Source organism: Arachis ipaensis, chromosome B7, assembly GCF_059453495.1.
Source record: "Arachis ipaensis isolate K30076 ecotype BB chromosome B7, ASM5945349v1, whole genome shotgun sequence".
NCBI classification, from domain to species: Eukaryota; Viridiplantae; Streptophyta; class Magnoliopsida; order Fabales; family Fabaceae; genus Arachis; species Arachis ipaensis.
In genome coordinates this window covers 119,721,940-119,745,840 of record NC_142442.1, presented here as the reverse complement: position 1 = coordinate 119,745,840, position 23,901 = coordinate 119,721,940, and the positions used below count along the sequence as shown (strand labels likewise).

The window sequence follows — 23,901 nt, the reverse complement described above, 5'->3', positions numbered from 1 at the left end:
GTGAGAGAGTTGGGGAGGGACGGGATAGGTTCATATAGCCTAGAGAGTTTTTGGTCACTCCAAATGATAAAATTACACAGTTGGTCCCTGTTGTCAAACATGTACAGGTCACATGTTCAAAATAAAGAATATTATGAGAATATTCTGTTAAATCAAACACTTTTTGAACAGCGGGGACTAAATTGCAAATTTTAATTATCTTTAGGGACCCAATTATAAACTTTTAAAGTGTAAGGACTAATTTATAATTTCACTAAAAATGTAGGACCAACTATGTAATTTAACCAAAAATTAATTACTAACTAATGAATTACAACATATAAAAAACAAAACTACCTACTCAACTAACTCAAATTAGTGAAAAATCTTAATATTCAATTATGGTGGTACTAAAATATTATATTTTATATAATTATTATTAACTCATAGCTTAATATTTTTTATAATTAATATTAGGTAAAAACTCATATACAGCTGTCTCTATGTAAAGTTAATATTAAATAACAATTTAGTCAAATTTGTCAAATCATGTAACGCTTCTTAACTATTAACTACATATAAAGACAAATGCATGTAAATATTCACCATACTATTAATAACAAGAAAATACAAAAAACACCTTCTTTGGTATATCAGCAAGATTAAATTCAATCAATTTTTTTTGTTTTCCATCCTACTCGGAATGGTTGAATCTTTAGAGTGCGCTTCAACATCATACAAGTCTAGCACAAATATTTGTTACTGAATATATTTCTTAATATAGATAATATTAGAATATCTGTTAGAATATATGCCCATAGATATATCTATTATTTACATATCGACTCATTAAAGGACAAAAAATTCGATTTACATAGTGAAAAAACATATAATTAATAAAAAAGTTTATCGATATTAGATTTGATTTTCAATGATATGATATCGATGTTATCATATCAATGGAATTTGAAATAAATTCAAAAGCGATTCGAATTCAGGCTATCCTCATCATAACAAAATTCATTGTATTGGGTATTGATACATGTACCCACCAATTTAAATAAATATTTTATTGAATCGTTGTAAAATAAATTCCAATTTTCCTGCTCTTGAACCGATTCTTATTGAAAAAAAAAATAACTTGATGATCCATATCCTTTTACCCCAATTTCCATAGTTATTTGTGGTTCTTCCGGCTTAGGAATCTTGATATGGTTCCAGCTAGTTGATTTGGCTTGTTCTTCTCCCTTGTTTTTCTTTTCTTTCATTTACTTTTAGACACAAATAAAAAAATCGATTTTTTATAATATTGAGTAAAATATGTCTATTAATGTATACCGCACCAGAGAGTTTTGTTGCAGAGTAGTGCAACGTTCATGAAGATAAAACGATTCAAATCAATAGAATAATGCAGGGCAAAGTACCACTAGATTATAATCCTGAAGTTGTCTCAAGCAGAATATATTTAACAAACATTGATATATTCTTAGAAAGGAAACTAAACAGATCGAGTGGATAATATACATATAAAAGCCTCACTCACTTTTACGAACCGACCAAAACAGGGCACCTTCAAATACGGGGAGGCAGAGAGGGGAGGCAAAGAATACAGAGTCAAAGATAACGGGAAAAACAACACTAAGAAAAAAGAAAGACTCAAAAGGAGCAGTTACAGGGTATAGGGAAGCGACATTCCTTTCCTTCAAAAGAGAATGAAGAAACGAAATTAGATATTCTAAATTGCCACGCCATTGCTGATCATCAACTACTGTAGAAGTATGTCAGCACACTTGAGCTGTCAATTCACCTCACCCATTTTCTCTCTGAAAGAACAACTCAAAGGATTAGCATTAAACATATAAAGAAGCACTATTATCTTTCTTTTTTATTTTTTCTCCTATTGCTTAAAAGGTTTCCTCTGAAATGTGAGAACAATACGTGCGCGCATGCATCTATGAGATGATATAGAAAATGAATAAGTCCTCAATGATACAGAACTGCAAGATTCCTTATGCTTTAGAAGTTACCTTGTGTAGGCTGAGGCTGTACACAATATCCCTTCGGGTTCTGCTGTGCTTGAGACATCGATTGTTGGATGTGTGGAGAAACCTGCCTGCCGGTGGCACCTGGTAACGAGTGTCTCTTCTTAACTTGAACATCTCGTTCATGCACATCTGGACTTGACCTTGGTGTGTTATTTGCACTGGTTTTGGCCTTAGCTGATTCTGTTGCTTGCATGAAACGGGGAAGAGGACTATTGTTATTTGTGTTACCTGTAGGTTCTTGATCAATGTGATCAGCTTTAACTGAGCCAAATGAATTGCGTCGCTTCCCACTCGGCTGACCTCTAGAGCTCGAATCATGATTTCCGTTTACAGGTGATTTGTTAACCCCTGGTGGGGTCCCAAGTTTACTGTTGGATCTAGACTTGTCTTTGCTGTCTTTGGGTTTCATAGATAACTGACTCGAAGGTGTTTCTTGTGATTCAGGGACCTTTGTGTGTGTTTTAGGTGATGCTTCTCGAGATGATCTGAAACCTTGCAGAGGATCCTCATTTTGATCTCTCTGTACATCAGATGCATTTTTCTCAGTCTTGCTAACAGGCTCTTCAGAGTCCACTGCAACTGATGAGTGAACCATAATGCCATTGATTTCGTCAACAGTTTCTGTCTGATCCATAACAGCAGTGGCTAAGTTAGAAGATGGAATAGCACCTGGAATATCGGTATCAACATCAAGGTTTGTTTTCTTGTCAAGATTTCCAACCCCTTCTAAATCTTTGGCATCTTGGTCATCTTCAATAGGACCAACCTCGGATACATTGGGTGAATCAAGAGTGGAAGAAATAGATAGTTTAGTACCACATTGAGAACCACCAATCTTAGAAAAAAAGGGACCAGAATTCTCAGATAACTCTTTTGATCTATATGCCATATCCATGTTGACAGAAGAGGTGTCTGCTTCTGATTCAACTGCTGCAGTTTGTTCAGAAAAACTGCTTGTCCTACCTGAATTTATCGTTGAACTCAGCTCTTCAAATTTTGACTGTGCAGCAATAAATGCAGGATTACTGACCTTTCTTGATCCATGTCCAGATTTATTTCGTTCAGCTTCTAGTTGGTCTGATGCATATCTTTTCATTGATCGTTTGCGCAGCTCGCCATCAATTTCAGGCTTCTGAGGAAGGGATTTAACCTCTGGTCGGGCACTTACATCTGATGCTGATTTTCCATCTTTAAACGAACCGATTTCTGCTGAGGCTACTTTAGCACCAAATTCAACTGCCTTTTTAGAAGGTGATGGAGAGCGGATTGCTTGAAAGCTGAAGTTATTAGCATCATGAGTAATTGGCTTCTTTTCATCCCTAGAAGGTAGAATTGAATCCTCCACACTGGGCTTTGTGTCAGCTGTCTGTGGATAAACTTCTGATTCCTCTGTCAGGGAACTTGTTTTTTTGTCATCTGAAGTATACTTTGAAGACATAGACATCCACCTCTCCAACCATTTCCATGCAGAATCAGCTTTAGAAGGATCACACTTGACATGTATAGGTTTATTTTTTGGTGTTGATTCCAATAGCTGTAATGCGTTTAAAAAAGGAGGAGGTTACAATTAGTGGAAATAAAATAAATATAAATAAGATACATGTAAATGCAAAAATACCCAACTAAAGCAACCCATAACTATGATACCTGGCGAGCAAACCTACTGCTAAGCAGCTTCTCAATGGATGCATCCATCACATTTGACTTGTTCATGTGGCTTTGATTTTCCTAAATCAAGGCAAAATTAAGGATCAATATCCGAGAAGGACCTAGAGCATATTAATTAACTGCAACAATGCTCTTCTGTATTGAAACCTTTTATTGATATCTCACAAGCAACAGTCAACAAACTACAATTAGTATCCTAAGATCAAGTAGCTGTAACAATACTTATGAAGGGGAAAATTGCTCTGAATGACTAAACTAATAAATCCAGACGGACAAAACTATATGCAAACTAAAATATACACCATTGAAAAGAAGAACCTGTGATTGCTGAGCCCGACGAGCTCGAACAAGAAGCTGCATTTTAGCAATGGCTTGAACACAGCGAAGGGTTCCTACAGCATGGCTCCGGACCAAGTGCCCACGAACAGCAGCTTGCAATTTCACTAAATTCTTAATCTGCATTAAATCTCTCTGAGCCTGATCACAACCAAACAATAAAACACACATAACATTTTAATTACAGTTGGTTCCTTCATGGAAGTTTCATGATTACCAAAATTCGAAAGGAAAATATACCAGCAACCCTCTGATGGCAGCCTGGATAGTGATAACAGCAGATTCTGGGGGATTCACGTCCTTTTTACTCTCTGCTTCAATGACATTCGTTTCTGAACTTTCAATGCAGGATAAATTGGGCTTCTTATCAGAGTTATTTGTTGTGTAAACCTTGTCAACAACGTTAGGTTCAAAATTAAAACTATTACATTGTGAACTCTCCTTATTTGCAGATGAGGAATCTGCAGTCACAGTATTGCTAAGCACACGTTGTTTTGCAGTTACAGATTTCTTGCGGAAACTCCAACCACGTTTATCATTAGAATCCTTGATCTGCAATTTCATAATATAATTGAGACATTCTAGATTGAAGCATTTACTTTAATTTATTGTTGACTGATTCTACTCTTTCGTGAGCACAATAATGCACATGCATAAAGCACAATGGAGATGAAGCGAATGAAGAGGTTAAGCTCACCTGAGCTACTTGGTAACCGTCCTTCTCCGCCGCATCGCCGCCGCATATAATTAGCTTGAAGCAGGAGGCCGGTCTTCCCATGCTGCTTGCTTCTCTCTCTATCTCTCTCACAGTCTCACTCACTTCACACTTCCTACTTCACTCACTGGAGAAAATAAGACAAACCATACCGCTTTGCGTTCCTGTTACAGTATTGGAAATTGAAAAAATAATACTAACTAAAATTTTATTTATGAATCGGACCTCAACACATTTTAAATCTACTTTGTTTTTTGCATTGGAGTCCGCGTTCCGTTCCTATGACTCATGTTTTAATTTAATTTAATCTTCTTTTTCTTTTTTTTGAAGCAATGATGTTATCCGGTGGTCGTTGCTTTGAAATTTTAACTTTTGAGGAATGAGGATAGAGAGAAGACTCGGAACTCGCGAGAAATTAGACGAGTACGGTAAAAAGTGAAAATCTCGTGTTGAAGATGGTTGGTTTTATGATGACGGAGAGTGAAGTAGGTTTGCCTTTTTCTGGATTGGGAATTTAGGATCGTTATCGTTTGGCACTAACAGTACGGGTCAACTAAACAGATGAGAAAACTGCAACGCCTCGATTGGATCCTCGAAAGTTTGTCTTCATCACCACAGTCGGATCAAAATGTAAGAGATTAGTACAGCTTCGAAATTTATGTGTAGTAGTTAAGTAGGTTTTACTCTCTTGAAATTAAGGCAGCTAATAGTGACTAATGTCCTGGACTCCTGGCTATGAAATTACTTTTTTCCTCCGTACTACAGAAATAATTATTTAAATCATATGATACTATATTCCAGAAATTATTTTAGATATGGAGTAAAGAATAGTGTTTTGTTTAAATATGGGTGTTTGAAATATTTTAAAGAGTTGTGGATGTGTTAGAAAAATAGTTTAACACGGAGGTTATCTGTTGTTCAACACACATATAATGTGTTGACGTGTTTGCTATGTGTATAATATGTTACTTACGTGTTGAAATATCGTTCAACAACCTTTTGTTATGTGTGCAATACATTACTTGTGTGTTAAATGAATATGTGCCACGTGGCAATACGTTACCTGCCTGTTGTGTGCGATTGTGTCACATGTCCAACACGTTAGTTGTGTGCTGACTCAACGCGTTACCTGCGTGTTGTGCCTACATACTTTTCACCCACCTGTCTATATACCAAAAACCTCCTTTTTCAGATAAAGTACACCTCTAATATCCATATTAAAAATTTTTTAGTCACGGTATTTTTATTATCGGATTAATCATAAATGAATATAAAAATTTATAAAACATAAATGAATACATTAATTACACTACAACTAAATATTCTTTAAATATTATCCTTTTATTTAGTTTTCATAAGAGAAAAAAAAATAAAAAAATAAATAATTTTTCTAATTTTTTGAACAACAAAGACGTAAAAATGGATATTTAAATTAATTAAATAATAATAAAAAATTTTTAAAAAAATTTATTAAAACCTAAAAATTAAAGGACAACTAATATTTTTCTATTAGTCTAAACATAAATTAGTCAAAATGTCACCAAAAAAAAACATAAACTCCTTAACTGGTATGGTTTATATTGCTGAAAAATATTTTAAAATATATTAATAACATGTAAATTTTTGAAAAATAAAAAAATGTGAGAAAAATAATTAAATATTAAATATATATTTTTAAAAATTTAAAAATTATATATTTTCATGTTTTTTTTGTGACTTAAATAAGCTAAACAAAAAATATAAGAAAAACAAAAGAACTGCTTAAATACAGGAATAGTCTCGTTTAAGATTACTCCTAAACTCCTCTCAAAGAAAAAGAAGCTCCACTTGATGAAGTTGTAATCTCATCGCCATCTTTGTCATGGTGTCTGCCACCGTGTTTGCATCTCACATAATTAAACAAAATTTAACACGCCAATTTCAATGCATGATATCCCTTATTTTGAGCACCAACGGATCAATAAACCCAAAAACATCTTAGTGATTAGTAACAAAATTGAACGCTTCCATACAATCCATCTCACAAATAACATCTAATTGACCCAAAATTTAAGCATACATTTTCATGCTTAAAACTTGATAGTTTTAATTTAGAGTAAACACCCAACCCGGTCCATGTCCATTTTAAAATAGGACAAAACGATCCCTGTTAATAAATTACACCCATCCCGACCCTTGTCCCTGATAAAAGTGAGACAAGGCAGCCCCTCCGTTATAACCCCTTACCAAAGTTGACGGAAAAGTCTTACGTGGCATTCACCAGCGCTGATGTGGAGGGTTACTCAGAGTTAAGTGCCACGTTGGCTTAGGGAGAATGGACAGGGATCGATTTGTCCTCTCCGTTCCTCAAAAACGACGACGTTTCTGGTCCTCTATTGAAACAAAACCTAATAAGGTCACATATAACCCCCCAAACCCTAACCCTTATTTACAGAAATACCAAACCCTTATCTTCTTCTTCACCCAAAACAAGAAACGTTTGACGGAGCACCTGGCGATTGTGCTGAGTGCGTTGCTGACAAGGCTGCTAACAAGGTCCCAAACGACAACTATAATTGCACAATTGACGGTGTCATTGACAACGTTGAGTGGAGGCAGCTGTTGTCACCATCCAGGTTGGTGAAAGGTTTTATGGTTTCAAAATTTAGTAGTATTCACTCTTTTTTTTTCAATTGCATGTTGATGTTAGAGTGTTCACTGAATGTGCTTTTTTTTTGTTTTTTTTTTTTTTTGCGTGAATGGTGTTCTAAAGCTGGTTAATTAATTTGTTATCTAAATAATGTTGTTTGTGATTGGTTTAGATCACTGTCATAGTTGGATAATTAGTGTGTTGAAGTGAAATTTGATTAGATGTACATATTTGCAGATGGATGAGTTTGAAGTAGTTCCTATTTTTCATCATGGAGGAAATTTCAAGAAAAATTTACAAGATAAAATGGATTATGTTAATGAAAAAGTGAAGAAATGGCCACCTCTTGATATTGATTTGGTGAACTTCTTCGATCTAGAAGCTTTACTAAGGGAGCTTGGTTACACAAATTACAAGACCATGTATTGGTTTGATAGCATCGCCCCTAACTTTGAGTCTGGTTTGCATGTAATAAAGAGTGATGCTGAAATAAATGAAATAAGCGATAACAAGAGTAGAAATAAGAAAATTAATGAAATTCACATCTACTTTGATCATCTAGTTAGTGTACCTGAAGTTGTGGATAATGAGGAGCAAGTTGAGAATGTTATTCTGAGTGACTCATCATCTTCAAATGATGGATATGAAACAACGGAAGATGAGTCTTATAAGCCTCCTCCTCCTCGATATGAAGATGCAGATAGTAGTGAAGACAGTGGAGAACAAAGAAAGAATGAGAGGTTGAAGAAGAAGAGAAGGATGGGTGCTGCAAGAAAAAGAGCTGCTCAGGGACTAAATGCTGAGATGAAAGATGATAAGACTGGCCCAAAAATTGTAGATAAGACTGGCCCAAGTAAGAAAAGTGATCATGCTGGCCCAAGTAAGAGTGGCCCAACTTTTTCTCCTAGGATAACCAAAAAAAAGGACTTCAAAGAAGTATTCTGGAAGGAGGAGGACACATGTTCTTAGAGCTGAAAAGAATGAAGGAGGTAGTGTGAATTTAGATAGGGTGATACGCTTGACACAGGGGGTGGTAATGGGCCTAAAAATGCAATAGGAAAAAATTTGGTGGCAGCAACAAATGATTGAAATGGAGTTGAGTTAGATTCTGATTATGAGAAGCCATATGAGGATGAAAGTGAGGCATTTAACAGTTCAGTGTCAGATGATGATGAAGAAAGGATTGCATTTGATGCATTCAATAAGGAGATAGAGTATGGAGAGGTTGAATTTAAGGTTGGACAGACATTTGTTACAATGGAAAGTTTCAAGAATGCCCTGAAGGACTATTTTGTGTTTGAGGGGAAGGATGTAGTATATCTCAAAAATGAAAAGAAGAGGGTTAGGACAGCATGTGTGGGTGAGCAGTGCCCTTGGTTGATCCTGACTTCTTGGAATAGTGCAGAAGGTAGTTATCAAGTGAAGAATGAGCACAATATGCTAGGAATTATGGTTCCAACCTAGCTGATAGGCATTGGGTAACATCAATGATGAAGAGGCTACTTACTCACCCTGATTTGAAGCCTAAACAGGCTATGGAATACATGATTGAAGATTACAATGTGTATCTGAATTGTAAAATGGTAAAATGGTAAGTAGGACACTGAAGGCTGCTAAAGAGATAGTTATAGGTAATAAACAAGCTCAATATGGGAAGATTCGTGACTATCCGCAAGAACTGCATCGGAGTAATTGGTGCACGAATTTCCACACTTCGTACAACTGAACCAGCAAGTGCACTGGGGTCCAAATAATACCTGAGCGAGTCAGGGTCGATCCCACGAGGATTGTGGTTTGAAGCAAGCTATGGTTATCTTGCAGATCTTAGTCAGGTAAATAGAAGAGTTGTTGGATTTGGTTAAGGGCATAAAAAGGAATAAAGATGGAATTACAAGGTTTGATTATAAGAATAATGATAAAAAGATGGTTAAGGCTTGGAGATGCTTTGTCCTTCTGGATTAACTCTAGTCTTACTATCTTCTTCAATTATAATGATTTCTTCTATGGCAGGCTGTATGTGATTGACGTTGGTTTGAGCAGCCGCCAATACTCCTCTAGATCTGAACCCCAGGGTTATTGCGGATCCAGTCTGATTGAAGGTGAAGCTCCTACCGTTCATTCTCTTTGGTGATCGTACTCAAAACGCCACAGATAAGGTCAAATCTTCCAGATCAGAGGATGCTGCGCCTTTGGTTCTAGCCTCTACCACAGAGACCCTAATCTCCCCATACTTTGGCTGAACTGGTGTCTTGAGAAGTCCCCAACGAAGTCGTGGATTAGCCGTCTAAGAGATGTATAATCAAGCTGGTGGTTCATCATTGTCCGATGAAAGACTCACTTTGAACCCATGTAGAATGTGATAACCTTATGCCAGTTCAACGCATTCATATTGATGAAGAACGAAGATACATCTTAGAATAGAGAATCAAACACGGATTGAAGAGAAACAGTAATACTTTTATTAATGCATAAAACTCAGCAAGGCTCCTCCCCTCAACATAGGAGGTTTAGAAACTCATACTGAAAGAAAATACAATCATAAAAATGTGTAAAATGTCAAAAGGTCCTGAACAAGCGTGATCCTTGTTCTATATATACTAATCTACTAGCTAAGGATTACATAAAAAGGGTAAACCAGTCTTTTAGTGCTGAAATCTACTTCCGGAGCCCACTTGATGAGTGTTTGGGCTGAGCTTTGATGAGATCCACGTGCTAGGAGGCCACTAGGGCATTGAACGCTGGCTAGGGGGTTCTCTCTGGGCATTTGGACGCTGGTCTCCTCCTTTGAGTGCTAGACGCCTGGAATGGGGCAGGAGGCTGGCATTGGACGCCAGTTTTAGGCCTTCAATTCTGAAGCAAAGTATGAATAATTATACATTTCTGGAAAGCTATAGAAGTAAGCTTTTTATAGCCATTGAGAATGCTCTATTTGGACTTCTGTAGCTCTAGAAAAGCTCTTTCAAGTGCAAGGAGGTCAGATCCGGACAGCATCTACAGTGCTTTCTCTGTCTCTGAATCAGACTTTTGCTCCAACTCCTCAATTTCAACCAGAAAATACCTAAAATTGCATAAAAACACACAAACTTAAAGTAGAATCCAAAAATATAAATTTTGCACTAAAACCTATGAAAACTTAATAAAAATTAAATAAACATACTAAAAACTATATGAAAATGATGCCAAAAAGTGTATAAAATATATGCTCATCAGTAATCCTGGGAGCACAGCTTTGATGGAAGTCATACCTCAGCCGGAGTCACTGCCACTTTTTGATAAATTATACATAAGTTTGGATTCATGTAAAAAAAGATTTAGAGATGGGTGCAGACCTCTAATTGGGTTAGATGGGTGTTTTCTTTATTAATGCATAAAACTCAGCAAGGCTCCTCCCCTCAACGTAGGAGGTTTAGAAACTCATACTGAAAGAAAATACAATCATAAAAACGTGTAAAATGTCAAAAGGTCCTGAACAAGTGTGATCCTTGTTCTATATATACTAATCTACTAGCTAAGGATTACATAAAAAGGGTAAACCAGTCTTTTAGTGCTGAAATCTACTTCCGGAGCCCACTTGATGAGTGTTTGGGCTGAGCTTTGATGAGATCCACGTGCTAGGAGGCCACTAGGGCATTGAACGATGGCTAGGGGGTTCTCTCTGGGCGTTTGGACACTGGTCTCCTCCTTTGAGTGCTGGACGCCTGGAATGGGGCAGGAGGCTGGCGTTGGACGCCAGTTTTGGGCCTTCAATTCTGAAGCAAAGTATAAACAATTATACATTTCTGGAAAGCTATAGAAGTAAGCTTTTTATAGCCATTGAGAATGCTCTATTTGGACTTCTGTAGCTCTAGAAAATCTCTTTCAAGTGCAAGGAGGTCAGATCCGGACAGCATCTACAGTGCTTTCTCTGTCTCTGAATTAGACTTTTGCTCTAACTCCTCAATTTCAACCAGAAAATACCCGAAATTGCATAAAAACACACAAACTCAAAGTAGAATCCAAAAATATAAATTTTGCACTAAAACCTATGAAAACTTAATAAAAATTAAATAAACATACTAAAAACTATATGAAAATGATGCCAAAAAGCGTATAAAATATCTGCTCATCAGTAATCCTGGGAGCACAGCTTTGATGGAAGTCATACCTCAGCCGGAGTCGCTGCCACTTTTTGATAAATTATACATAAGTTTGGATGCATGTAAAAAAGGATTTAGAGATGGGTGCAGACCTCTAATCGGGTTAGATGGGTGCTTTCTAAAAGGTTATTACGGTGATTAGCTATTATCTGCGATGGATCAAGACACCAACAATCACTTTTTTGTTATTGCGTATGCTGTAGTTTCCAATGAGTATAAAGATACATAGAAGTGGTTCCTCACACTACTCCAACAAGATCTAGGAGAATGCATTGAACTTGGCTTGAATTTCATATCGAATCAACAAAAATGTCACATCTAACTTATATATTTTGTTAATATATACATAGACTCTGCTGTAAGTTAATTCATTTGATGTCATATACCTTGATTTGTTGAATTTTTTTATTGTCATATAATCTGAGTTGTTGAATTCAATTGATTTAATTGTATAGTGATTTGTTTATTACTAATTATTATCATGCAAGCTGAGTTGTTGAGTTCAATTGACATAAGTGGGTACTAATTTGTTATTTTTTGTTACTGTTACATAATCTGAGTTGTTGAGTTTAATTCATATAAATGGATACTTATATGTTGATTTCTTTGTTATTGTTATGTAATCTGAGTTGTTGAATTCAATTGATATAATCTGATTTTTTGTTATTGTTATGAATCTTATATTGTTTGATGTCATTGTTATGCAATCTGATGTTATATTCTTTAACATCATGTAAGTTGATTTAAATTATTTGAGATTATGTACACTAAAGCAAGTAGTTTGGTTGCTGATTTTTTGTTATTGTTATGTTTGCTGAATTTTTGTTCTGTTTTAATATTGGCTTTGATATTTTTACACAGCCCTTTCATTGTTTCACACAAATACCTGCATCTATATATATAAAGAGAGTAGAAATGCTATTCCTAATTAATATATGGCCCTTTTATATTACAAACTCTAAGGCTTTATATAACAATATCTTTGTGCAACTGTGCCTGTTGTAAGTGACAATAATAATATTATTATTAAATTAATAAATGAAATATATATATATATATATATATATATATATGGAGATTCAAAATGTACGAATCTTATAGAGTAGAAATGTAACATCCTAATTACCAAAGCTCACGCTTCCGGCTGCGCGACTTTGATAGCTCGGACATTACGACGACACTTATACTATTTAATACTAAAATATGAGCCTGTTTAAAACTTTAAACCGTAATACCGCTCCAAAAATACATTCGTTCGATAACGTACATCCATATATATATATACATAAATATATATAAATAACTTTACAAGCATTAGCCAATACAATTCTTATCCCTCTTACAGAATATATCAAGATAACGGCGAGAGTTCAATAAACCATAACTAAAACAAGACAGAGCATCTCAACAACAACTAAATAAAATATTCGTAACTTCTGCGCCCATGTCCTGAAAGGGGAAAAATGAAGGGGGTGAGAACATCATCCTCGAAAGGGTTCTCAGTAGAGGGTTTTTGGGAATTACTGTAATAAGATACGTGAAGATAGACCGTACCATTGGTTAATAATCGTCTTATGCCTCTTTTCAAAAACAACGGTTTTCAATAAAAGTAAAGTCGCAAATCTTTTCTGAAAGAGGAACCGTTCAATTCTCGAAAACATCAAAAGCCTTTCAAAAGGTTTATTTATACTGAACCAAAATAGCCTTTCATATTTTATTCCAAACCAGAAACACAAAACCAAAATCAACCATCAGTTCATCTCATTCCAACCATGGTCCTAGGCCCAAACAATCCAACAACAACCAATCACCACAGTCCAACAGAGCCCCAGTAGCAAACACAAATAGGAAGATACAAGCACAAACAAACAGTTATTGCAAGTAGAACAGTTAGCAATTAATCACATAGGCAAACCAAGTATAATATGCACACCCAAACAATGTCACATAAATGCATATGATGCATGCCTGTCCCTAGTGGCTGATGATATCATCTGTCGGTTATATAGCCAACCCGACACGTCCTGGTAGCTAACCATGGACAGAAACACCCATCGCGGAGCAAGTAGGTTTGAGCTACAACCCCATTGCTACTACCCGCTCAACCCAGAGCCAGTGGAATAACCACTATTGCGGCTACTACCCAGGCAGGTGTTTAAAAGCTCAACCTGGAGCGAGTGGAATCACCACTACTACCGCTACTACCCAGGCGTCACAGTCTCTAACCTGGAGCAAGTGGGACGAACCACAACCCTTGCTACTACCCAGGTATCTCAAGCATATATTCATTCAGTCCCAGCCATGGATCAACATCCATCTCAGCCATCTGGCTTAAATTCATAATTCATAGTCAGCCATACGGCCCATAACTCATTCGGCAATCAGTCATAAATCAATATCATACACAGCCATTTCGGCTCACGGTTCAATCCAGAACCAGCCAATATTCATAATCATACACAACCATTCCGGCCCATAACAAAACAGCACTTCCACCATCCAACATCATCAAATTCATAAAACCGGCATTTAAGCCATAAATCACTTTTTTCTCAAATCGATTCACTTTGAAATCAAGTTTCAACTCTTTTCAGCCTTGGCTTTAGAAATCTCGTTTCTCAAATCATCTCAGGCTCATAAGCCAAATTTACTCAAAGTGAGTTCCCTTTTTAAAACAAAGCCACTCTCGGCATCCTCTTTCCAAAACTTCCAAAACCATGGCAAGTTAAGGATTTATTTCAAAGTATTCAAAATCACCCATATAACAATAGGATTTTATAACAAAAGTTTCTCAGCAGAGTCCCAAGTCTTTAGGGAAGGTCAACATATATCAATTCCTTAAAATTCATTGAAACTCTTAAAATCATGGATTCTCGGTTCAAGTAAATAAAACTGAATTTATTATGAAACCAACCATACAAAATCACAAGTTCCAACCCGGTCCAAAAATCAACTCATTTGAAAAGAAACCGGTTCATTTGAATCAAACCACTTTCAGGTTTCTTTTTGGAACCCATTTTTCTAACTCTTCCAAAATGCCTCAAACTTAATTACTCAATCAAAAGTCTAGATTCATTTGAAATCACTAAAAGCTCCTTTTTATATTGAAATCAATATTAGAGCATCATTCTTTCCTTCAGTGATTCAAACGGTAAAAATAGTTCATTTCTAAATAAGTCAAACTCAAGGCATAAAGTTCACTAAATAAATTAAGCTTGAAAATATAAATATTCTCTTAATAAATCAAATAATACAACTTCTCAAATCCAATCCTTTTTAAATAACTTTTTAAACAAGACTAGGATTTTGTAGAAATTTCGGCAACACCTCCACTAAAACTTGGACTTTTGCCACCCGGTTCGGGTCCCAACTAAACCGTTTCTCACTCCTTTTCAACAGCTCAAAACCAGAAATAAATTCAAAGCAAGTTAAATCCAACAGTCGCCTCAGTGGCATATCTCAAGAAAACCATTTCAAAGTCAATTCAATATCAACCGATTTAACTCATTTCCAAAGCTTTAAAGAAATGGTTCAGTAACAAATCATTTGTCCAAGATCAAGTCAATTAAAGTAAACCAGGCTGAATTCAAAAGTGCATTCGACTTTTCACATCATCAAATAATTGACTCAAATCAAATCAATCCTCAACGGATTAAACTCAGATTTCAAATCTTTAAAGAATCACTTCAAAACATTACATTTCACAAAGCCGCACAACAATTCATCCAAACAAACATCCATAATCATTCGACTCATTCAAATAATACATGAGGCAGATACAATCACTAAATACACCATATCTCACATCAGTATCCATATGTAATAATTCCAATAATAAACTATAGTTTTCGAAAAGCGCCCCTACCTCAAAACGCAAATTCCATAACTCAAACGCGTCACAAAGTCCTTTCCGCCTCAACCCAAAATCATCAACAACCGCAACCTCAGCTTCAAGCCACATCCCCAATAACCATAGCGACACTAATCGCAACATAGAATAATCAGGACTCAACCCCACGTTACCAAAACTCATATTCATTAACCAACACAACCAAAAACTAACGCGAGACTTTTCGAAACATAATTTCTTACCGAAATAACAACACGAAGCAGCTGCGATTTTGAACCGGCGGCAACAACAACTCTGGCGGCGGCCGGAAACTCTGGTGGATCAACTAGAAAAACCGCAAAGCATCAAAACCATCTCAAAAACCAAAAAGGCAGAAACCTCAAATGAGACCCTTACCGGCAACTTTTCCGGCGACGGCAGAAGTAGCCATAACCTCTGGCGGTGGTTCCGGTAGCCTCAGAACTCTGGCAGCGGCACTGTCAGACTCCGATGGTGTTTCAGGGCAGCTCCGGTGGCAGAAAGGTTTTTCGGCGACCATACACAGCAGATCCCCAACCACAGCAGCAACTAGGAGACCGGCGGCCATGGCGGTAGACTCTGACGGCACGGCAGCAAGGGCGGTGGAACCACCCACGGCGACGGGGATACCCTCAACCACAACCGTGGCAGCAGCGGCGATGGAAGGGCAGCGTTGCTTCCTCGCGACTCATCCCTTTCCCTCTTCTCTGTTCGCAGCTTCAACGGCGGCGGCAAGGAACGGGTTTGACGGCGGCGACGAGACTGGCTGGTCGGCGACGAGGAGGACAGCGGCCCCACGCTCGGCGATGGTGGCAAGCGGCGATGGCTTCCCCGCAGTGGCTCCCTTTCGCGCATCTCCTCTCTTCCTGTGCGCGAGTTCAGCGGCGGCGAGACAGAGAGGCGCGACGCTCTTCCCCCTCCTCGGTCAGACAACGGCGGCAGTGAGACCAGCACGCCGGCGCAGGTCTTCCTCTCCTCCTCCCTTCTTCCGCGACTCAGTCTCCATTTCTCTCTGATTTTTGGCTTCTGTTCCTTTCTTTTCATGGAGAAAGAGGAAAGGAAACCGTGTGCTGCTGTTTGTGTTGTTGAAGGGGGGTTGGGGTGGTGGCTGCTGGGTTACAAGGATTAGGGTTTTATTTTCGAAACTTAGGGTTAGGGGCAATATAGTAATTTCACATAAAAATAAGGATAATATGGTAATTGAAACCCAAATTAAATCCAACACTAATCATATATAGGAAAATACTATTTGCTCATCAACTTTACAAATTATTTTCAATAAAATGCCCAAATCTAAAAATTAGAAATAATATAATTAATTTCTCTATTTTCCAAAATAACAACATTAATATTTAAAATATTACTTATCTAATCCAAATCATATAAAATCCTTATTATTTCATAACTATCAACTTTATAATTCAAATATAGAAAATAATCCAATAATTATAAAATTGGATAATAATCATAACTCGTCTCAAATTCAATAAATCAAAACTTGCCTTAATTATCTTTAATAAAATAATTTCTGAAATTAAGGCTATAAATAACCATATGATTTGAGACTTGATCATAAAAAGACTTTTCAAAGGTTCTGGATCTTACATTCTACCCACCTTATAAAAATTTTCGTCCTTGAAAATTGATACAAAATGAAAGAAATTTCATAACAGTTCACCTTTGAACATATTTAAGAAAGAAGCAAAAATATCTCAACATATAAGCATATATACGGTTTTCAAATACTTGGATGGTCGTATGCATAAAGATACAAAGGCAGGAGTGTGATTGTAAAGCAACCGTTATAAGATAGGCTCAATGCACAAGGTCATATGATCCCAATGCCTCACAAAAACTTGAGGTGCCAAAATAGGGTGCAAATCAAGATAGGCGTTCACAAAGCAAAGATGACATGGTTCAAACATGTGATAGTAAAGCAAGGCATCGAAGGCTATAAAACATGATGGGGTTAAAACGACGTGCTTAACATCCGCACACTAATCTCATATCAACCTCAAGGCTTCAACTTTCCAACTTCGTCAAGCACTTTTCAACCTCAAAGCCAATCATAAGCATAACACCCACAAGCTCGTTTGCAAGGGACAAAACACCCACAACTCATCATAATGTTACACACCTACCGCTTCATCTTCCATATACACATATCATGTCTTAAAGAACTAACGCATCGCGTTACGTATACGTCTACAAGTCGCACGTGATATTAAACAATTCTCGAGTCTACTCAGAAGGATACAAGATTTAGAACAGAGAAACAATATCAAGGATAATGCTCATAGATTTAAGAGAATGTATCCAATTCCCAAATAAACAAAGACGCTCAAGCAATGAAGTTTGCTAGAAATAAATCAATTGACAACTTCAAAGATAACCCTTGATCCAAGAAATTCAATAGGACCAATAAGAAGAGAACTAGCGCCTTAGTTCGAAACAAATTCAAATTGAGTCGAAGAAGTAGGAGGTTTACAGGAAAGAATATCTCGAACCCAAGACAAAGCTCACAGAACTCAAGAGCACGATTACAAATACTTTCGGATACATTGTTCATGAAAGAGTCGAAAACTTGCGAAAAAACCACTTTGCAATCTAGAAGAAAAGTTAAGCAACAAACATTCTTCAAGAGAGTAGCAAAAGCATAAATGTGGCTTTACTTCAATACAATTTCATGTTGAAGAAGATTTTGTAGAGTTCCAAAAACAAATGCACACAACTTTGGCTAAGAGCTAAAATACTTCCTTAAATATTTTAGAAAGATAATTAGATGCACAACTTAACCAAAAGCAGTTCATAAAAACTCGAAAGTAATCAAATGCTTGTTCAAAATTCTCAAAATTTTATATTCAAACAAGCGTGTATAACATTTATAGCAAGTACGAAAGAGAAAGTTAAACTCTTTGTAGAAAAGAAACTCCGAAGTAAAAATTTGCTTACAATTTGGTAAAGGAAATAAGTAGTGCGTTACAAACAAACCGATTTCCACTAAACAAGGAAGCTTTCTAAAACCTCATTTAAAATAGCGCATGCCACTTTAAAACAACTTTGTCAAAGTTGAACGATGGTTTCCATCACAATCAAGCAGTTGAAAAATAAATTTAGTTTAGAACTGCTTTAAAGAGAATTCAAAACTTCTTTAAAAAGTTCAAAACAAGACTCCAAAAGTGTTCTTGAAATCACCATCTCAGAAGGATATTCAAGGAGATTAGAATGTACTTAAAAGGAGTCAAGCCATACCTGAAAGGATCTTAAATCAAGATAGTTCAAACAAGATCCACTAGGCATGAGGCATCAAACAAGCTTTCAATTGATTCAAAAGAATACGAAAGTCATAGGAAAATACAACCCAATCATTAGTAATTTCCCAAGGATAAATCTTTGACTAAAAACTCTTGTAAAGATAATGAGAATAAACGATGCACTATTTGAGACAAATCAAACTAACTCACATAAGAATGAGATTCACAAGGTTGGAAAAACCAAGATCAATAGTAATGCTCACAAGATGTAAGAGATCAGTTAAAAACAAGGTCAAGCATGACATTCATGGAGATGGAAAGCTTAAGAGAGAACGAGTTCGCTCATAAGAAGAAAGCCATGAGTCCAACATTTTCAAAAGAACAACAATGGCATAAGCCATGTAGTATGCTAAATCAAACTCAAATCAAAATGAATTAAGTAAAGTTTATCAAACGAAACTCAACCGAGACAAAAGTGGTAAATCCTTTCTTTTCAAAATTTTGAAAAATATCCAAATACATAATCAAATGAAGATGTGCACTAGAGCTATAGTAGAATTACTAGAAAGTCAATTTACTTTTAAAGTAAGTGCAGTTCCGTAAATCAGTAAAAGTACATGTGAGGTATTAGAGATAAATAGTTATTAAACTGTATAAGAAATCTTCAAAGATTCATATATAGATAAGTACATATCTAATCAACAACAACTTTATAAAAATCTCAAAATTGGCTGTAATTCACTGTCAAATAAGAGGAACACTGAATCAACAATTTCTCTAAGAACGGACTCGGACTCCAGAGTTAAAAGGCACAGCGCATTAAGACAAGTTCAAAGCTATATCAAAGAATATTTGAATAAAGAAGAACTGAAATAGAGAAAGACAGATGTAACAAGGATTCTAAACAAGCATATGCAATTAAGATCAAACAAGAATGCATATGAATAAAGGAATAGAGTTAAAAAAAATCAAACTACTTTTTAAAAGGATTAGCAAACAAGAACTTCAAGTTAGGATACGAAAGAACAGGTCGACTCGAACAGAATTCAAGACACACAACTGAATAGCCTCGAGAAATAGTTTCCAACATTCCCAAAACCCGCGATTCACTTTACTCGAAACTCGTATATCATCTATGATAACCCATCAGTGCTTTCATATACATAATTCACTAGTATTAAGCCGGCCAAATTTAATACCAAGAATTTTGCAATACAAGACTAACAGCGTTAATCAATAGACCGTCATGTGCATAAAGCTCTAATTCTCGTCATTCGACAAGACCTAATACATGACAAACGCTCAGAGTATGCAATTGAAGCATAGTCGGTCCATTCTTCAGGCTCTACAGAAAGGACTGCTCTGATACCATAATGTAACATCCTAACTACCAAAGCTCACGCTTCCGGCTACGCGACTCTGATAGCTCGGACATTACGACGACACTTATACTATTTAATACTAAAATATGAGCCTGTTTAAAACTTTAAACCGTAATACCGCTCCCAAAAATACATTCGTTCGATAACGTACATCCATATATATATATACATAAATATATATAAATAACTTTACAAGTATTAGCCAATACAATTCCTATCCCTCTTACAGAATATATCAAGATAACGGCGAGGGTTCAATAAACCATAACTAAAACAAGACAGAGCATCTTAACAACAACTAAATAAAATCTTCGTAACTTCTGCGCCCATGTCCTGAAAGGGGAAAAAATGTAGGGGGGTGAGAACATCATCCTCGAAAGGGTTCTCAGTAGAGGGTTTTTGGGAATTACTGTAATAGGCTACGTGAAGATAGACTGTACCAGTGGTTAATAACCGTCTTATGCCTCTTTTCAAAAACAACGGTTTTCAATAAAAGTAAAGTCGGAAATCTTTTCTGAAAGAGGAACCGTTCAATTCTCGAAAACATCAAAAGCCTTTCAAAAGGTTTATTTATACTGAACCAAAATAGCCTTTCATATTTTATTCCAAACCAAAAACACAAAACCGAAATCAACCATCGATTCATCTCATTCCAACCACGGTCTTAGGCCCAAACAATCCAACAACAACCAATCACCACAGTCCAACAGAGCCCCAGTAGCAAACACAAATAGGAAGATGCAAGCACAAACAAACAGTTATTGCAAGTAGAACAGTTAGCAATTAATCACATAGGCAAACCAAGTATAATATGCACACCCAAACAATGTCACATAAATACATATGATGCATGCCTGTCCCTAGTGGCTGATGATATCATCTGTCGGTTATATAGCCAACCCGACACGTCCTGGTAGCTAACCATGGACAGAAACACCCATCGCGGAGCAAGTAGGTTTGAGCTACAACCCCATTGCTACTACCCGCTCAACCCAGAGCCAGTGGAATAACCACTACTGTGGCTACTACCCAGGCAGGTGTTTAAAAGCTCAACCTGGAGCGAGTGGAATCACCACTACTACCGCTACTACCCAGGCGTCACAGTCTATAACCTGGAGCAAGTGGGACGAACCACAACCCTTGCTACTACCCAGGTATCTCAAGCATATATTCATTCAGTCCCAGCCATGGATCAACATCCATCTCAGCCATCTGGCTTAAATTCATAATTCATAGTCAGCCATACGGCCCATAACTCATTCGGCAATCAGTCATAAATCAATATCATACACAGCCATTTCGGCTCACGGTTCAATCCAGAACCAGCCAATATTCATAATCATACACAACCATTCCGGCCCATAACAAAACAGCACTTCCACCATCCAACATCATCAAATTCATAAAACCGGCATTTAAGCCATAAATCACTTTTTCTCAAATTGATTCACTTTGAAATCAAGTTTCAACTCTTTTCAGCCTTGGCTTTAGAAATCTCGTTTCTCAAATCATCTCAGGCTCATAAGCCAAATTTACTCAAAGTGAGTTCCCTTTTTAAAACAAAGCCACTCTTGGCATTCTCTTTCCAAAACTTCCAAAACCATGGCAAGTTAAGGATTTATTTCAAAGTATTCAAAATCACCCATATAACAATAGGATTTTATAACAAAAGTTTCTCAGCAGAGTCCCAAGTCTTTAGGGAAGGTCAACATATATCAATTCCTTAAAATTCATTGAAACTCTTAAAATCATGGATTCTCGGTTCAAGTAAATAAAACTGAATTTATTATGAAACCAACCATACAAAATCACAAGTTCCAACCCGGTCCAAAAATCAACTCATTTGAAAAGAAACCGGTTCATTTGAATCAAACCACTTTCAGGTTTCTTTTTGGAACCCATTTTTCTAACTCTTCCAAAATGCCTCAAACTTAATTACTCAATCAAAAGTCTAGATTCATTTGAAATCACTAAAATCTCCTTTTTATATTGAAATCAATATTAGAGCATCATTCTTTCCTTCAGTGATTCAAACGGTGAAAATAGTTCATTTCTAAATAAGTCAAACTCAAGGCATAAAGTTCACTAAATAAATTAAGCTTGAAAATATAAATATTCTCTTAATAAATCAAACAATACAACTTCTCAAATCCAATCCTTTTTAAATAACTTTTTAAACAAGACTAGGATTTTGTAGAAAAGTCGGCAACACCTCCCCTAAAACTTGGACTTTTGCCACCCGGTTCGGGTCCCAACTAAACCGTTTCTCACTCCTTTTCAACAGCTCAAAACCAGAAATCAATTCAAAGCAAGTTAAATCCAACAGTCGCCTCAGTGGCATATCTCAAGAAAACCATTTCAAAGTCAATTCAATATCAACCGATTTAACTCATTTCCAAAGCTTTAAAGAAATGGTTCAGTAACAAATCATTTGTCCAAGATCAAGTCAATTAAAGTAAACCAGGCTGAATTCAAAAGTGCATTCGACTTTTCACATCATCAAATAATTGACTCAAATCAAATCAATCCTCAACGGATTAAACTCAGATTTCAAATCTTTAAAGAATCACTTCAAAACATTACATTTCACAAAGCCGCACAACAATTCAGCCAAACAAACATCCATAATCATTCGACTCAATCAAATAATACATAAGGCAGATACAATCACTAAATACACCATATCTCACATCAGTATCCATATGTAATAATTCCAATAATAAACTATAGTTTTCGAAAAGCGCCCCTACCTCAAAACGCAAATTCCATAACTCAAACGCGTCACAGAGTCCTTTCCGCCTCAACCCGAAATCATCAACAACCGCAACCTCAGCTTCAAGCCACATCCCCAATAACCATAGCGACAATAATCGCAACATAGAATAATCAGGACTCAACCCCACGTTACCAAAACTCATATTCATTAACCAACACAACCAAAAACTAACGCGAGACTTTTCGAAACATAATTTCTTACCGGAATAACAACACGAAGCAGCTGCGATTTCGAACCGGCAGCAACAACAACTCCGGCGGCAGCCGGAAACTCCGGTGTATCAACTAGAAAAACTGCACAGCATCAAAACCATCTCGAAAACCAAAAAGGCAGAAACCTCAAATGAAACCCTTACCGGCAACTTTTTCGGCGACGGCAGAAGTAGCCAGAACCTCTGGCGGTGGTTCCGGTGGCCTCAGAACTCCGGCAGCGGTGCTGTCAGACTCCGATGGTGTTTTAGGGCAGCTCCGGTGGCAGAAAGGTTTTCCGGCGACCATACACAGCAGACCCCCAATCACAGCAGCAACTACGAGACCGGCGGCCATGGCGGCATACTCTGACGGCACGGCAGCAAGGGCGGTGGAACCACCCACGGCGACGGGGATACCCTCAACCACAACCGTGGCAGCAGCGGCGATGGAAGGGCAGCGTTGCTTCCTTGCGACTCATCCCTTTCCCTCTTCTATGTTCGCAGCTTCAACGGCGGCGGCAAGGGACGGGTTTGACGGCGGCGACGAGACGGGCTGGTCGGCGACGAGGAGGACGGCGGCCCCACACTCGGCGATGGTGGCAGGCGGCGATGGCTTCCCCGCAGTGGCTCCCTTTCGTGCATCTCCTCTCTTCCTGTGCGCGAGTTCAGCGGCGGCGAGACAGAGAGGCGCGGCGCTCTTCCCCCTCCTCGGTCAGACGACGGCGGCAGTGAGACCAGCACGCCAGCGCATGTCTTCCTCTCCTCCTTCCTTCTTCGCGACTCAGTCTCCATTTCTCTCTGATTTTTGGCTTCTGTTCCTTTCCTTTCATGGAGAAAGAGGAAAGAAAACCGTGTGCTGCTGTTTGTGTTGCTGAAGGGGGGTTGGGGGTGGCTGCTGGGTTACAAGGATTAGGGTTTTATTT

At 37.2% G+C, this 23,901-nt stretch overlaps 2 protein-coding genes across 2 annotated transcripts; both read right to left on the bottom strand.

Moving 5' to 3' along the window:
- Positions 1 to 1,388: 1,388 nt before the first annotated feature.
- On the bottom strand, positions 1,389 to 5,588 carry IQD32 (IQ-domain 32). The gene is made up of 6 exons (XM_016312036.3): positions 4,726 to 5,588; positions 4,269 to 4,580; positions 4,011 to 4,169; positions 3,672 to 3,752; positions 2,007 to 3,558; positions 1,389 to 1,802 (listed from the first exon to the last, which is right to left on the bottom strand). Exons 1-6 carry the CDS (start codon positions 4,804 to 4,806, stop codon positions 1,783 to 1,785), a joined length of 2,205 nt encoding a protein of 734 aa, XP_016167522.1. The 5' UTR covers positions 4,807 to 5,588; the 3' UTR covers positions 1,389 to 1,782.
- Positions 5,589 to 15,423: 9,835 nt separating this feature from the next.
- On the bottom strand, positions 15,424 to 15,944 carry LOC110265117 (uncharacterized). Its single transcript, XM_088494914.1, has 3 exons — positions 15,755 to 15,944; positions 15,601 to 15,683; positions 15,424 to 15,489 (listed from the first exon to the last, which is right to left on the bottom strand). Exons 1-3 carry the CDS (start codon positions 15,942 to 15,944, stop codon positions 15,424 to 15,426), a joined length of 339 nt encoding a protein of 112 aa, XP_088351040.1.
- Positions 15,945 to 23,901: the final 7,957 nt, after the last annotated feature.